The following is an 18,211-nucleotide window of genomic DNA, read 5'->3' on the forward strand; positions in this document are numbered from 1 at the left end:
TAACAAGACATCCCTCTAAATAACAAGATATCTCTCCAAATAACAAGACATCTCTCTAAAAAACAAGACATCCCTCTAAATATTAAGACATCCCTCTAAATAACAAGACATCCCTCTAAATAACAAGACATCCCCCGAAATAACAAGACATCCCTCTAAATAACAATACATCCCTCTAAATAACAAGACATCCCTCTAAATAACAAGACAATTCTCTAAAAAACTAGTCATTCCTCCAAATATTAAGACATCCCTCTAAATAACAAGACATCCCTCCAAATACCAAGACATCCCTCTAAATAACAAGACATCCCTCCAAATAACAAGACAACCCTTAAAAAACAAGAAATCCCTCTAAATGACAAGACATCCCTCTAAATAACAAGACATCCCTCTAAATAAAAGACATCCCTCTAAATAACTAGACATCCCTCTAAATAACAAGACATCCCTATAACTATTAAAACATCCCTCTAAATAACAAGACATCCCTCAAAATAGCAAGACATCCCTCTAAAAAAACAAGAAATCCCTCTAAATGACAAGACATCCCTCCAAATAACAAGACAACCCTCTAAAAAACAAAAAATCCCTCTAAATAACAAGACATCCCTCCAAATAACAAGACAACCCTCTAAAAAACAAAAATCCCTCTAAATAACAAGACATCTCTCTAAAAAACAAGACATCCCTTTAAATATCAAGACATCCCTCTAAATAACAAGACATCCCTCCAAATACCAAGACATCCCTCTAAATAACAAGACATCCCTCCAAGTAACAAAATAACCCTCTAAAAAACAAGACATCCCTCTAAATAACAAGACATCCATCTAAATAACAAGACATTCCTCTAAATATTAAGACATCCCTCTAAATAACAAGACATCCCTCCAAATATGAAGACATCCCTCTAAATAACAAGACATCCCTCTAAATAACAAGACATTCCTCTAAATATTAAAACATCCCTCTTAATAACAAGACATCCCTCCAAATAACAAGACATCCCTCTAAATAACAAGACATCCCTCCAAATATGAAGACATCCCTCTAAATAACAAGACATCCCTCTAAATAACAAGACATCCCTCTAAATAAAAAGACATCTCTCCAAATAACAAGACATCCTTCTAAATAACAAGACATCCCTCCAAATAACAAGACAACCCTCTAAAAAACAAAAAATCCCTCTAAATAACAAGACATCTCTCTAAAAAACAAGACATCCCTCTAAATATCAAGACATCCCTCTAAATAACAAGACATCCCTCCAAATACCAAGACATCCCTCTAAATAACAAGACATCCCTCCAAGTAACAAAATAACCCTCTAAAAAACAAGACATCCCTCTAAATAACAAGACATCCATCTAAATAACAAGACATTCCTCTAAATATTAAGACATCCCTCTAAATAACAAGACATACCTGTAAATAACAAGACATCCCTCTAAATTATAAGACATCCCACTTAATAACAAGACATCCCTCCAAATAACAAGACATCCCTCTAAATAACAAGACATCCCTCCAAATATGAAGACATCCCTCTAAATAACAAGACATCCCTCTAAATAACAAGACATCCCCCGAAATAACAAGACATCCCTCTAAATAACAATACATCCCTCTAAATAACAAGACATCCCTCCAAATAACAAGACAACCCTCTAAAAAACAAGAAATCCCTCTAAATGACAAGACATCCCTCTAAATCACAAGACATCCCTCTAAATAAAAAGACACCCCTCTAAATAACTAGACATCCCTCTAAATAACAAGACATCCCTATAAATATTAAGACATCCCTCCAAATACCAAGACATCCCTCTAAATAAAAAGACATCCCTCTAAATAACTAGACATCCCTCTAAATAACAAGACATCCCTATAAATATTAAGACATCCCTCCAAATAACAAGACATCCCTCAAAATAGCAAGACATCCCTCTAAATATTAAGACATCCCTTCAAATAACAAGACATCTCTCTAAATAACAAGACATCCCTCTAAATAACAAGACATCCCTCTAAATAACAAGACATCCCTCTAAATAACAGGACATCCCTCTAAATAAAAAGACATCCCTCTAAATAACTAGACATCCCTTCAAATAACAAGACATCCCTCTAAATAACAAGACATCCCTCCAAATATGAAGACATCCCTCTAAATAACAAGACATCCCTCTAAATAACAAGACATCCCTCTAAATAACAAGACATCTCTCCAAATAACAAGACATCCCTCTAAATAACAAGACATCCCTCTAAAAAACAAGACATCCCTCTAAATATTAAGACATCCCTCTAAATAACAAGACATCCCTCCAAATAACAAGACAACCCTCTAAAAAACAAAAAATCCCTCTAAATAACAAGACATCTCTCTAAAAAACAAGACATCCCTCTAAATATCAAGACATCCCTCTAAATAACAAGACATCCCTCTAAATAACAAGACATCCCTCCAAATACCAAGACATCCCTCAAAATAACAAGACATCCCTCCAAGTAACAAAATAACCCTCTAAAAAACAAGACATCCCTCTAAATAACAAGACATACCTTTAAATAACAAGACATCCCTCTAAATAACAAGACATCCCTCTAAATAACAAGACATCCCTCTAAATAACAGGACATCCCTCTAAATAAAAAGACATCCCTCTAAATAACTAGACATCCCTTCAAATAACAAGACATCCCTCTAAATAACAAGACATCCCTCCAAATATGAAGACATCCCTCTAAATAACAAGACATCCCTCCAAATAACAAGACAACCCTTAAAAAACAAGAAATCCCTCTAAATGACAAGACATCCCTCTAAATAACAAGACATCCCTCTAAATAAAAGACATCCCTCTAAATAACTAGACATCCCTCTAAATAACAAGACATCCCTATAACTATTAAAACATCCCTCTAAATAACAAGACATCCCTCAAAATAGCAAGACATCCCTCTAAAAAACAAGAAATCCCTCTAAATGACAAGACATCCCTCCAAATAACAAGACAACCCTCTAAAAAACAAAAAAATCCCTCTAAATAACAAGACATCCCTCCAAATAACAAGACAACCCTCTAAAAAACAAAAAATCCCTCTAAATAATAAGACATCTCTCTAAAAAACAAGACATCCCTTTAAATATCAAGACATCCCTCTAAATAACAAGACATCCCTCCAAATACCAAGACATCCCTCTAAATAACAAGACATCCCTCCAAGTAACAAAATAACCCTCTAAAAAACAAGACATCCCGCTAAATAACAAGACATCCATCTAAATAACAAGACATTCCTCTAAATATTAAGACATCCCTCTAAATAACAAGACATCCCTCCAAATATGAAGACATCCCTCTAAATAACAAGACATCCCTCTAAATAACAAGACATCCCTCTAAATATTAAAACATCCCTCTTAATAACAAGACATCCCTCCAAATAACAAGACATCCCTCTAAATAACAAGACATCCCTCCAAATATGAAGACATCCCTCTAAATAACAAGACATCCCTCTAAATAACAAGACATCCCTCTAAATAAAAAGACATCTCTCCAAATAACAAGACATCCTTCTAAATAACAAGACATCCCTCTAAAAAACAAGACATCCCTCTAAATATTAAGACATCCCTCTAAATAACAAGACATCCCTCCAAATAACAAGACAACCCTCTAAAAAACCAAAAATCCCTCTAAATAACAAGACATCCCTCCAAATAACAAGACAACCCTCTAAAAAACAAAAAATCCCTCTAAATAACAAGACATCTCTCTAAAAAACAAGACATCCCTTTAAATATCAAGACATCCCTCTAAATAACAAGACATCCCTCCAAATACCAAGACATCCCTCTAAATAACAAGACATCCCTCCAAGTAACAAAATAACCCTCTAAAAAACAAGACATCCCTCTAAATAACAAGACATCCATCTAAATAACAAGACATTCCTCTAAATATTAAGACATCCCTCCAAATAACAAGACAACCCTTTAAAAACAAGACATCCCTCTAAATAACAAGACATTCCTCTAAATAACAAGACATCCCTCTAAATATTAAGACATCCCTCCAAATAACAAGACATCCCTCTAAATAACAAAACATCCCTCTAAATAACAAGACATCCCTCCAAATATTAAGACATCCCTTTAAATAACAAGACATCCCTCTAAATAACAAGACATCCCTCTAAATAACAAGACATCCCTCTAAATAACTAGACCTCCCTCCAAATACCAAGACATCCCTCTAAATAACAAGACATCCCTTTTAAATAACAAGACATTCCTCTAAATAACAAGACATCTCTCTAAATAACAAGACATCCCTCCAAATAAAAAGACATCCCTCTAAATAGCAAGACATCCCTCTAAATAACAAGACATCCCTCCAAATAACAAGATATCCCTCTAAATAACAAGACATTCCTCCAAATAACAAGACTTCCCTCCAAATAACAAGACATCTCTCTAAATAACAAGACATCCCTCTAAATAACAAGACATCCCTCTAAATATTAACACATCCTTCCATTTTATTAGAAAAAGATAAAAACTAGTGTATTAAATTTATTCTCCATTTCAATCACAACTCAAATTATTATTGTTATTTACAAAATTAACAATCAGAACAAAACAAAAGTCTTTAACATCTGGAATTCAACCAACATTATAAAATCAAATGCTGCTTCTTGTACAATTAATATAAACATATATTACACTCGCCAACACTTAAAATTTGCTTGGCTCATAATACTTTAAAACTTTAAAATTTCTTCTGACACTTTGGCTTCCCAACTTTATAGATCCAATTTCTCCGGCTTGTGCACAGTCCTATGTGATCTCCTCAAAACTGTAGATGGACTGTATTGCACACCCCGTGGTTTCCCAACATCAGACTTCAATCTAGGCAAATAAGGTGAAGCATCATGTCTTGATATTGATGGTGATGTAGACTCCTGAAAAATAGGCAAATCTCTATTGAATTCTTGTTGATGTGCCTCGATAGTCCTTCTTCCAACTTCCTCTTTCCGCACGACGATTTCGTCCTCCTCTACCTCAGTTGGCCTAAGATGGTCTGCATGGCAAACTCTTGTTTTGCCAAGAACACTAACCAAATAAGTAACTGGACTTTTACACTTGAATATACGACCTGGAACCCAACTAACTTTCTCCTGTCTGACTGTTTTAACCAACACCTTCTGATTTTCATTAAAAAATCTACACGCACCTCTATGCCTATCTGAGGCTCGTTTCTGCATTTCCTGCTTCTTCCTTGACTCGTCTAGTAGATTAGGTTTTAACATAGTCAATTTTGTTCGAGGTTTCCAACGTAAGAACAGTTCAGCCGGGCTCACACCGGTTACTGACGATGGAGTATTACGATATGCGAAAAGAAAGTTATCCAATTTATACTGCAGTGATGTCTGCTGAGATGATTTTTCACCCAAAACTTGCCTTAACAAACTTTTCTTAACTTCTTGAACAGAACTCTCGGCTGCTCCATTGGAGGCAGGGTGATATGGTGGAGAAAATGTTTGTTTCACACCATTTTTTCTAAGAAACTCCCTGAATTCTAGGCTGGTAAAAGACGTGCCGTTGTCACACACCAACTCCTCAGGTAAACCATAAGCAGAAAATAGTGTACGAAGTTTCTCAATGGTCTTCCCCGTGGAAATAGAACCCATTAAAAATACTTCCATCCACTTTGAAAAACTATCCACTACAATCAACATTTGCTGTCTGGTGGTTGGATCTTCAGCAAAATCGATATGAATTCGGCGCCATCTCTCGGAAATTAACGGCCATTGCTGCAATGGAACTTGGGGCGTAAAGAGGGTAATATATGACTCAACAATAATCCAAGGGTGAAGAGTAACAAGAGACACTAGAGAGTAGAGGTGGCACATGGGCGGAAGCCGTGGGTGGATGGCGGATGACGACGTCTTGGGAAGAGGGTAGCCAACTTGTAGATTGAGTAGAGATGAGGGAAGTGTGCACACTTTTGGGGAACACTTGTGGGGAATCCAGTAATCCTAATCCACTAAAGTTGGCACTTGACACAGGCACTCGCGACGAAGACGCGGCGGACGTAACTGCTTAGCGGCGGCGACAATAACGTACTTAATAACTTATTTAAAAAAAAAACACCTTTTACAGAGTTTGACGTCGAGAAAGTTTTATTAATTGTTCGTGACAAGCGATAGAAGAGTGGTAGAGAGTCCGAGAAGCGGTTTTAGCGGTAAAAGTTTATAAATAGAGAAAGACTAACGAAATACGGCGCAATGCACGTATTCAGCCGAGGAGAGTTACATTTCAACTGAACATTATTTTTGGAGGGGGAAGGGACGCTACCTCAATGTTTCTTAGAGGGGTACCGCAAATTTATCCATGTCCATATCACGCCCCATTTTTTAACCAATAGGATTCGTCCTGCATCGCACAACACAGCCGAGATAGTGTGTGTGTTTTATGTAGGCTTGTGTGAGTGAGAGTCTAACATTTGATACAACAATACTTAATGAAATTGAAATGAGACTTAAAAATACAGATTTAGTTTGGAAATAAGCTACCACTAATTGAACAATAATTATGATGATAAATATAGTAATTATTAATTAAATACAGAACATCCGGGCCCCCTTGAATCTACTTGGAGATTCAAAACAAAATACAGAGGAACACATTTCAGACACCTAAGACATATAATTATAACTAAAGCTATATACATGAGAGAGATGTCTTGTTATTTAGAGGGATGTCTTGTTAATTGGAGAGATGTCTTAATATTTAAAGGGGTGTCTTGTTTTTTAGAGGGATGTCTTGTTATTTAGAGGGATGTCTTGTTATTTAGAGGGATGTATTGTTATTTGGAAGGATGTCTTGTTATTTAGAGGTATGTCTTGTTATTTTGAGGGATGTCTTGTTATTTAGAGGGATGTCTTGTTATTTAGAGGGATGTCTTGTTATTTGGAGGGATGTCTTGTTATTTAGAGGGTTGTCTTGTTATTTAGAGGGATGTCTTGTTATTTGGAGGGATGTCTTAATATTTAGAGGGATGTCTTGTTATTTAGAGGGATGTCTTGTTATTTAAAGGGATGTCTTGTTATTTAGAGGGATGTCCCTTTATTTAGAGGGATGTCTTAATCTTAACAAGACACCCCTCTAAATAACAAGACGTCCCTCTAAATATTAAGACATCCCTCCAAATAACAAGACATCCCTCTAAATATTAAGACATCCCTCCAAAAAACAAGACATCCCTCTAAATAACATGACATCCCTCTTAATAACAAGACATCCTTCTAAATAACAAAACATCCCTCTAAATAACAAGACATCTCTCTAAATAACAAGACATCCTCCCAAATAACAAGACATCTCTCCAAATAACAAGACATCCCTCTTAATAATAATTGAGGGTTAAATTCAATATTACATTGTAAACTATGTGTCTTTTGATTTTATGAGATTTCGGTTTCAAATAATGCTATCAGAACATAAAAATTTATAGGAAAACCAGGAAAGTTACAACAAAAACTAAGTTTTATTTAATGTTTAATACAAATACCGGGATTTATCTTTCTTATATATTTTCTTATTGTGTTATTATTCAAAATTAGCCTAATTAATAAATTAGTGACAACATGACAGTTAAAATTCAACAACAGGTAATGGAATTAAAAGGCAAACAAAAAAGTCTTACAAAATATGAATTATTGGCCTAGCACTGAAAGGGTTAAGAAAAAGACTTGTAACTGCTATCAGAAAAAGACCAACTAAGGAGATGGACCAAGCAACTTTGTACAGTGAGGTTCTTCGTTCAAGCCCATACAAAACCACGAGCACTACTGTTTCGACACTTACTACCACGGCTCAATTTATAACCCCTGTTACAACTAAACAAGTGAAAACTCCTTTGACCGATCCACGAGTTAGCTGGATTTTCGATTTAAATAGAGACGACTTGGTTAGTGAAATGAAAAAGTACGGACTGAGAATTTTTACAGAAATGGAAGTCATACCATTTTGTTCAGAATTTAAAGGGCTACATGATTCTAAATTTTTAAATAACTTCTTGATTAGCATTGTACGTGTTATTAAATTTACGGAAAGTAAATAAAAGAAACGTCTTATAACACTTAAAACATATATTTACGCTTATACTGTTACTCACAAGACGGTAAATATACAAAACAGATGGTAAGTGGTGATCGATTTCGATTGGACACTCCAATCATCATCAGACCCAATATGCGAATGACAAGAATCTTAATGGCGTCCCTACTTATACCCTATTGGCTACCGGAAGCACCGGCCAATACATTTTTATAAGTACAACTGGAATCAAAATGTATTTGTTCATTAATCAACTTATTTCGATTTTTACATTTTTCCTTATAAATATACAATTCTTCCCAAGCATTCATGGCATATCCTTTCTTACAATTCTTTAAAATATCTAAATCTAAATTTTTATCCGAATCGTTTGGTGTATTTAGGAGAAAATTTAGATACTTCGTTTTTTTATTGAAATTTTTATGTTAAAATAACATAATTTACAATAACTTTTGAACCAGAATTTTCACAGAGATGGAAGTCATACCATTTTGTTCAGAATTTAAAGGACTACATGATTGTAAATGTTTATCCGAATCGTTTGGTGCATTTGAGAGAAAATTTGGTATTTTCGTTATTTTATGGAGATTTTTACTTTTGAACCAGAATTTTCACAGAGATGGAAGTCATACCATTTTGTTTAGAATTTAAAGGGCTTCATCATTCTAAATTTTAATCAGAATCGTTTGGTGCAATTAGGAGAAATTTAGATTTTTCGTTATTTTGTAACATGTTAAATTTTACCATGCAATATTTTTGTGTAAGGGGCCGATTAGCTCCAATGGAAGGTCACAAATGTAAATTTGTAAATCCCGCCAACGTTTGAGTCGACGGCTTCCATTCGCACAGCACCGGGCGCTCTGCGCATGCCAAACTGGACCTGCGCACAAGCGTCGTCCCCGGCCGTTGCACCGTAGGCAGCTCTTCGAGACGGTCGAGGCCAGGACACGATAGATTTGACTTCACGTGTAGTGACAGTCGAGTCAGGGATTCGATCATACCCACTACGAAGGCACGAGACAGACGACGGGTCTCCGAGGACCAAGTACGACGACTCTGTATAAGGTAGTCATCACCTTGCTTTGAAATATACATTTGTCGTACCATTCGTTCAAATCTAGTACAAGATAAAGTTTCATTGAACATCCCTCCAATTAACAAGACATCCCTCTAAATAACAAGACATCCCTCTAAATAACAAGACATTGAATTGAATTAAATTGAAAATAACTTTATTCATAAATCATACAAGTATGTACATTGAATGGCGTCAAAATGCTTAAACTACTTAAACTTACAACATAATATCAGCTGTACAGTTCATCAAAATTATACAGTACTTTTTGTGTTAAGTATATTTTAAGCTGGGATTTAAATTTTTTACAATCATCAATTTTCCTCAACCACTCTGGAAGCCCTTCCAAAAATTTTCTTCCAGCACATGAAGGTTTTTTGTTATAAAATTCCAATCTATGGGCACCAACAGCAATTTTGTTTCTATGCCGGGTGCCATATTCGTGGTAATCCCCTAGTTTAGGTAACATACTTTCAGACAAAAGATTTTTAGTTAAAAGAACGGTATGGAAAACATAAATGCCGTACACAGTCATTATACCCATGGCTAAGAAATGATCACGTACGGAAACATCCCAGTTTAAATTTAACATTAGTCTTATTGCTCTTTTCTGCAAAATTAAAATTCTATCCAAATTTTTCTTAGATGTTCCACCATAAACACTTATGCCACATGATATTGCGGATTCAATGAAAGCAAAATAAAGCTTTTTCAAAATATCTGCTGAACAAAATTTAGACATTCTATAAATTGCATATATTCCAGATGTGATTTTGCTGACAACATGGTCAACATGGGAGTTTTATGAAAGATTTTCATCAACTACTAAGCCCAAAAATTTAGTTGTAGTTACTTGATTAAGATTAGAATCTTTAAAATTAATCACTGGATCTATTGGATTTTTTTGTTTACCTGTTGAAAATACCAAAAAGTTGGTTTTACTGGAATTTAAAAGTAATTGATGATAAATTAAGAAAGCATCTATTGTTTTAGGCAATTCAAAGAGTTAAATTCCAAACCGAAAACAGATGTACTGCTTACTTTTAAACTTGCATCGTCTGCATACAAACTTATTTTATTAAATATATTGTTTTGAAGTGACCCGGGCATTCCTTTGATGTAACAAAGAAATAAAACAGGTCCTAAAATCGAACCCTGTGGGACCCCATGTTGAATAATAGATAACTTTGAGCAGGAGGTTGAAAAAACGTTATTTTTTAATTGCTTCATTTCAACATACTGAGATCTCTGAGTTAAATAGGATCGAAACCACTTAAATGACCTGCTGTCGGCACCCAAATCTCGGATCTTCCCCCAAAAGAAGCTGGTGTGATACACTGTCAAAGGCCTTAGTTAGGTCCAAAAATATGCCCACTGTTTTATCCCCTTTATCCACTGAGTTTATTATTGAATCGACAAAATCTACTGCTGCAGTTATAACAGATCTACCTGGTCTGAATCCATGTTGTTCATCATCATGCAAATGGTTTTCTTCTAGATAAGTTACTAATTGGTTATAAACAACTTTTTCATATAATTTAGAAAATGATGACAGTAAAGATAATGGTCGATAATTTGTTATATTTTTTGGATCTCCATTTTTATAGAGAGGACTAACTTTGGCAACTTTTAATTTTTCAGGGAAAATTCCACTCAAGAAAGAGGAATTTATTATATGAACAAGTGGTTTGACCAATTGTTTTCCAGCATATTTTAATACTGTCATAGGTATTTCATCGTAACCGGTTGATAGTTTATTATCGAAAGAGTTTAGAATACTTAATATATCATTATCACATACAGCATTCAATTTAAATTTAGCCGTTGGAGGACACTGAAAGCTTGAACAAGCCTCACCCCCATGCAAACTATCATTTTGAGCTATCTGAGGAATAATTGATGAATTAACAAAGCTATTAAAAAAGTCATTAAAAATACAACTTATCTCTTTAGGGTCTCTGTACAAGATTCCATCAAAATCTATTTCAATATTGCTAACATTCTTTTTCTTATTTGAGATTTCAGCATTAAGTAATTTCCAAGTAGCTTTACATACATTTTCAGCATTACTAACCTTTTTAGCGTAAAACTGTCTTTTGGCATGTATAATTTTCTTTCTGAACTCCTTATTTAATCTCTTAACCTTATCATAAAGATCTTTATCATTACAAGCCCAAGCAGTCTTATTTAGTCTAATAATCTTTGATTTTTCATTTTTTAACTCTTGTAAAATCCAATGGTTGTATTTGATTTTACAGCGTTTTTTTAAATTTAGGGAAACATTGATCGAAATAGAACTTAAAAACATTGTAAAAAACAGAATACTTTTCTTCAACTGTAGCCATATAAACATGCATCCAATTTTCTTTACTCACTAATTTTACAAACAAGTCCAAATTATCCTTAGAAAAATCCCTAGCATCTCTTAATATATGTTTATTTAGTTTATTTTTACTTGAATTTACATCCTTGACATTATCACATTCAATAAATACCAACAATCCATCATGGTCAGAAATTTGAGTATTAATACCATCTACTCTCAACATGGTTTTAGGAGTGGTAGAACCACCACTACTGCAGTTCTTAAGCTTGTCACTAAAATAGTCGATGCCTTTGAAGAGGGAAATACAGTTGCACTGACTCTAGCCGATTTAAGTAAAGCTTTTGATTGCGTTCCCCACAATCAACTGCTAGACAAGTTGTATTTGTATGGTGTTAGGGGGCCAGCACTGCATGCCTTTGAATCCTATCTCTCAAATCGAACACAGATAATGGCTGTAAGAGGGGCAAACTCACAACCACTGCCAGTTAAACATGGCGTGCCCCAGGGATCTGTGTTGGGCCCTGTGCTTTTTTTGGTGATGGTGAACGACCTCGGGCAGCTTGGTAACGTCTTGCTTTTTGCAGACGATACGACCATCTTTGCAGAAGGAAGTACTCCTGAGGAGGCCAGGGTCAAAACTGAACAGTCTTTTGAGATTACTAAGAACTGGTTCAAAGTAAACAAGCTCTGCCTAAATGAAGGTAAAACCCAACACATGACCTGTAGTCTGTCTCGAAATCCTATCCCTGGCAACCTGCCTGAGGTTAAATTATTGGGCTTCACTATCGACCCCAAACTCACCTGGGAAAATCATACGACAAAAGTTTGCACAAGGCTTGCGAGGGCATTACATCTCCTCAGGAGGCTCAAACCCATGCTGACAAAGCAGTATTTGTTGACTGTTTACTTTGCTTTGTTCCACAGCCATCTCAGCTATGGATTGGAAGTTTGGGGCCATGCAGCTGGTTGTAAGGATGTACTTCTGATACAAAAGAAGGCGGTTAGAGTCATTTCATCTGCTGACTACGACGAACATTGTAGACCCCTTTTCAGAAACCTTAACATCCAAACAGTATATAATCAGTACATCCTTATCACCCTAAATGACTTAAAGACCAACATTGCCAGTTATGCATTGAGAGAAGACCTACATGTCCACAATACAAGGTCAAAATACAACCTTGATATCCCTTACTGCAGACTGAATAAAAAAAAGAACAGTTTCCCTATGTTGGCTGTTAGGATGTACAACCGATTGCCCCAATACTTGAAAAACCTTCGAGCCCAGGATTTTAAAAATCAGCTGAGAGAGTGGCTACTGGCAAGGCCCATGTACTCCCTGGACGAATTTTTTGAAATATGCGTCTAACCTGCCGCCTAAACTGCAAAATGTAAATTTGTAAATATGTATATATATATAAATTGTAAATAGTTTGACTCTGTCTATCCAGCAAGAGCTGGTCATGGACGTCGAGGGAGGTAATTCAGGTAATTCAGGTAATACTTTTAGCTTATAATCTGTAATATTGGTGAGAACGTTGTCCAATGCAGTCTCTGATGTACATGCAATGCGCGTAGGGAAGTTAACCAAATATCTCATGCTGAACATTTCAAGTACATCAAGAAGCTTACAACTTTCTGTCACATCCAGAACATTTATATTAATATCTCCAACTACTACAATATTTTTAAATCTTTTTATCAATGAAGTCAATAAATAGTTAAGTTTCTCAAGAAAAATGCAAATTTTAGTGCTGGGGGAACGGTAAACAGCAACCAGCAAAAACTGAAACTTATTGAATCTATATTCTGCTAAGCAGCATTCAAATTCCTTCTCACATATTACATTCTCTACAGAAAAGTTAGTAGTTTTATGTTTTATATCATTTCTACCAAGGATAACAACACCACCTCCTCCTGCAAATTTCCTGGAAAATGAGGAATGAATTTGATAATTAGACAGATTTAGACGAGATAACTCTGTTTCAGTCATTTTGTGTTCATTTAAAACTATTAAATCTGGATTTAGTTCTTCTAAAGTTATCAACAAGGAATCAATTCTGGATGGTAGGTGTTGAATGTTTAGGTGGAAAATAGTTAAATTGTTTATTTATATTTTCTATTTCTATTCTACATCCCTCCAAATAACAAGACATCCCTCAAAATAACAAGACATCCCTCTAAATAACAAGACATACCTCCAAATAACAGAGGGATTATCGCTAACTAAGACTAATTGCTGTGGGCGAACCTCAGGGTATTATCGCTAACTAAGATTATTTGTCGTACTTGGTCCTCGGAGACCCGTGCATGGTTGATAGTCGTCTGTCTCGTGCCCTCGTAGTGGGTATGATCGACTCCCTGACTCGACTGTCAGGTAACGTGAAGTCAAATCTATCGTGTCCTGGCCTCGACTGTCTCGAAGAGCTGCCTATGGTGTAACGGCCGGGGACGACGCTTGTGCGCAGGTCCAGTCTGGCATGCGCAGAGCGCTCGGCGCTGAGCGAATGGAAGCCAACGACTCAAACGTTGGCGGGATTTACAAATTTACATTTGGGACCTTCCATTGGAGCTAATCGGCCCCTTACACAAAAATATTGCATGGCAAAATTTAACATGTTACAAAATAACGAAAAATTTAAATTTCTCCTAAATGCACCAAACGATTCTGATAGAAATTTAGAATGATGTAGCCCTTTAAATTCTGAACAAAATGGTATGACTCCTATTTCTGTAAAAATATTTATTCAAAAGTTATTGTAAATTATGTTATTTTCCCATAATAACCTCCATAAAATAATTAGAAATAGGATTTTCTCCTAAATTCAACAAACAATTCTGAATAAAATTTAGAAATCTCTTCTCGGCTATCTGTGCTTGAAGACTGGGGAGTCAAAAACCTGTATTTAAGCTGTCGCCACCGATTGCGAACAGATGGCGCTGCAGATGGTTTTTCAATGCGTTACTAGGTAGCAGCACCAGTTAGTCACGGACTATTTAGATGCAATCTTTTAGTTTTAGTAGTAGTTAATGTGTTCCTGAGACTTTGCTGCAAAACATTAGTTTCCCTAAAATGGCTATATTACGATAACCTCGTCCAACTAAATCAGGGTTAAATTCAATATTACATTGTAAACTACATATAGTTTGCCCGTTTTTGACAATGTCAGCGCCCTAGGCACAACTAATAGTAGCGCCCCTTTGAAATATACAGAGTGTCCCGTAAGTAAACAGTCAAACTCCAGGAAATGGTTCTATGGGTTAAGAAAAACAAAAATCAAGAATAACATTTTTTTCCCAAAATGGCTTTGTGAACCAGATATATTCGCCATTTTTTTTCACATGAAATTTTTATCTTTAAAGTTTTTCAAGCGATCATTATGAAACTTGGTATGTTAGAAAAAATCATTTTGATTCATCATAAATCTTCAAAATGGAGGCCATTTTAATTTTTTTAAGCTTAAATTACAAAAAAAATGGCAGATTTTATGAGAAAACGACAAGAACATTTTTATTTGGAATTTTAAATTCCCTATCAAACGATACCAAGCTCAAAAAGATTGAATAAGAGATAGCTGAAGTATCACGATTTTTAGTTGTAAAATGGGACAAACCTGACTAGCTTAGCCTTTTTCTACCCCATTTTACAACTAAAAATCGTAATATTTCAGCTAATTCTGATTCGATCTTTTTGAACTTGGTATCGTTTGATAGGGAATTAAAAATGTCAAATAAAAGTGTTTTAGTCATTTTTTCATAAAATCTGCCATTTTTTAGGAATTTGATTTAAAAAATTAAAATAAATGGCCACCATTTTGAAATTGTATGATAAGTCAAGGTTAATTTTTTTTACATGGGTCTCTCTCTATATCATCTATGCCAAGTTTCATAAAGATCGGTTGAAAAACTTTAAAGATAAAAATGGTAATGTGAAAAAAATGAAATGGCGAATATCTGGTTAATGAAGCGATTTTAGAAAAAATAATGCTATTCTCGATTTCATTTTTATATTGACCTATAGAACCATTTTGGAACACCCATAGAGTTTGGCTGTTTACTTACGGGACACCCATATAAAAGGGTGACCACCACCGGGTAATCCGGGAATTATGCATGAATGTTGTATTTCTACCTGGAATTGTCAATTTACCACGATCGCGCATGACAACAGTGACCTTTACATGATCGCGGGAGACGATAATATGTCAACACACGGCCAAGAGGGATGATCAGAATATTACCGCGATCGCAGAAGACGATGATAATTTTTAATTTCTAGTCGACCGCGGGAAACAGTCAGAATTTTACCGCGATCGCGCAAGACAATAATAATGTCCACACGACCGAGGGAAAAGATAAGAATTTTGCCTCATTAGCGGTAGACGACGATAATCTCTTCACGGCCGCGTTATATGTTCATATATTGCCGCGATCATGGAAGACAATAATTATGTCTACACGACCGTGGGAAATATTTAGAATTTGCCGCGATCGCGGAAGACAATAATGATGTCTATACGGCCACGGGAGACGATAATGATGTCAACACGGCCACGTTGGATTATAAGAGGTTTACCGCGATCGCATGTAAATACAATTACAAAATATTTTTTTTATTTTCCAATTTTTGGCGCCCCTCAAAAAAACCAATTGCCTAGCGCCCTAGGCACGTGCCTACCGTGCCTATTCGGTAAATCGGCCCTGTAAAACTCCAGAGCCATCTATGGAGAAACAGCAAAACTTTTCGAAGTTTATGAAGGACCGTTCTTCATCAAGCAAATATTAGGAAAATCCACGTATCATGTAACAAAAGAGAATGAAGATATTTTACTCGGACCATATCACATATCTGCTTTAAAACGATACATAGAACCAATTATAGAAGAGGAGATGTCAAATGGTGAAGAAGATCTCAGCGACATAACCTCTCAAAACATTGTGTAAATAAAATCCTATTCAATCCATATTAATCAAGTGTCATAAATTATATTAGAGGAGATCGTCATGAACCTTAATCGCGAGTGCGTGTACCCTTTCCCCATTTCCCAAGTGAAAATTGTGAGAACATATCCTTAACATTGCTTCCGCTATTCCCTTGTGTCAGGTCATGAACTATCTTAACCCTCAATAATTTCCCCACTTATGTTTTGTTCCTGTGTTTATGTAAATTTAGATTAAGAAGTTTCTAATCATCATCATCCAAAAATATCAATCATTTAATGTGACCCATAACTAGCTTTAAATATAATTCATACTAAATGATTCATGAATTCCATTTCATATTCGTTCGAAATTTGTCTTTCATTCCATATCATACAAATTTCTGAGGAGATAAATTGTAATATTTCATTTCATTTCATTCATTATTTAGTATTAATTTTTTTTATGTTAACTTCTATTCATACACCTAATAATCACTCCTCAGAAAGACTGACCTAATATTCATTTCCCTAATTTATATAATTTCATTAATACGTTCAATTAATCATTAATAATATTCATTCATAGCCTATATATTTTTTTTACAAAACCCACAACCTAATTATTTATTAAATATGTAAGAGAATTGCAATACATCAAAATTTCTTATAATATCATTTCAAAATTAGTCCTTAAGGAATCAAAATTTAAGAAGCAGTGAAAGTGATCCCATGTGTTCAACAATAAGTGATGTGAACAGTAAGATTGAAAGAGAAGGAAGCCATTGAGAAGTTGAAATTGTTAGAAGAAGGAGTCAAAATTTTACCTAAGTTAAATCAAATTCATTTATCAAGAATCAAGTTCATTTCAAGTTTCAAGTTATATCATATAGTAGCCTAAACCTCAAGAGGACTCAACTCAATCATTATCTTCAAAATTAAGTATAACCTTTTCTTTAAACTCTTTTAAATTTTGTGCTAATTGGACTTACCTTTTGGATAACACCAAAATTAGATTTTTCATTGTTGGGATTTATAAGTTCAACACCTTAATTAGGCCTATTTGGACACTATTAAATTTAAATTCTTAGCATTCAAGCCAGCACGACACCCTACCCTGAGACATATCATACCTAAATTATTTGAACCTTCAAGTTATTATTCAAATTTATCTTTTATTTCAATTTAATTTCAACCCCATACACCATTGTCAATCCTTTCATTGTAACGTCAAGCCTTTTACTCATTGCATGTTAATTGTTCATCTGTTTAAATAAAACACCTTTTGTAATCCTTATCTTTGTTAACTTATTAACTTTAAACATTTATAGAATAGGCCTAGCCTAAATGAATATTCTAAGGTGAGTTTACAAAGTATTGATTAATACCATGGCAACCGCCCGTAAAAAGGGCGAACCATTCACAGAGAAGCGATGGAAATATTATAAGACCAACAGGTGCCGCGTGTGTTGGTGTTATGCATCCGCTAGGAGTAGAAGTAGTTTAGGGCGACTAGTAGCAGATCGCCAAGCGCCCGGCTGTGGTGGGGGCCCCTCCTGGCTACGGAGGCAGTGGAGGGGCCACGCGCAAACAAGTCGTGCGCTACAGTACTCGGCTAGCTAATCAGCTTCGCTTCAGCAAGTTGATTGAGCTATCTAGCAGCATTAGCAATAGCGAATGAATAGCATAACCATAGATAAAACATACTCCCTTAGGCGTAACGTCCGACTAGCGTCTAGACTGCCAGTGCA

At 35.3% G+C, this 18,211-nt stretch overlaps 1 protein-coding gene across 1 annotated transcript; it reads right to left on the bottom strand.

Moving 5' to 3' along the window:
* Positions 1-4,821: 4,821 nt before the first annotated feature.
* Positions 4,822-5,709, bottom strand: LOC129000631 (uncharacterized protein K02A2.6-like). The gene has a single exon (XM_054427593.1). The coding sequence runs from the start codon at positions 5,707-5,709 to the stop codon at positions 4,822-4,824; it is 888 nt and encodes a 295-aa protein (XP_054283568.1).
* Between the last annotated feature and the right edge of the window lie 12,502 nt (positions 5,710-18,211).

Source organism: Macrosteles quadrilineatus, unplaced genomic scaffold, assembly GCF_028750875.1.
Source record: "Macrosteles quadrilineatus isolate MER2022 unplaced genomic scaffold, UCM_ALF_1.0 Scaffold_8__2_contigs__length_117827958, whole genome shotgun sequence".
NCBI classification, from domain to species: Eukaryota; Metazoa; Arthropoda; class Insecta; order Hemiptera; family Cicadellidae; genus Macrosteles; species Macrosteles quadrilineatus.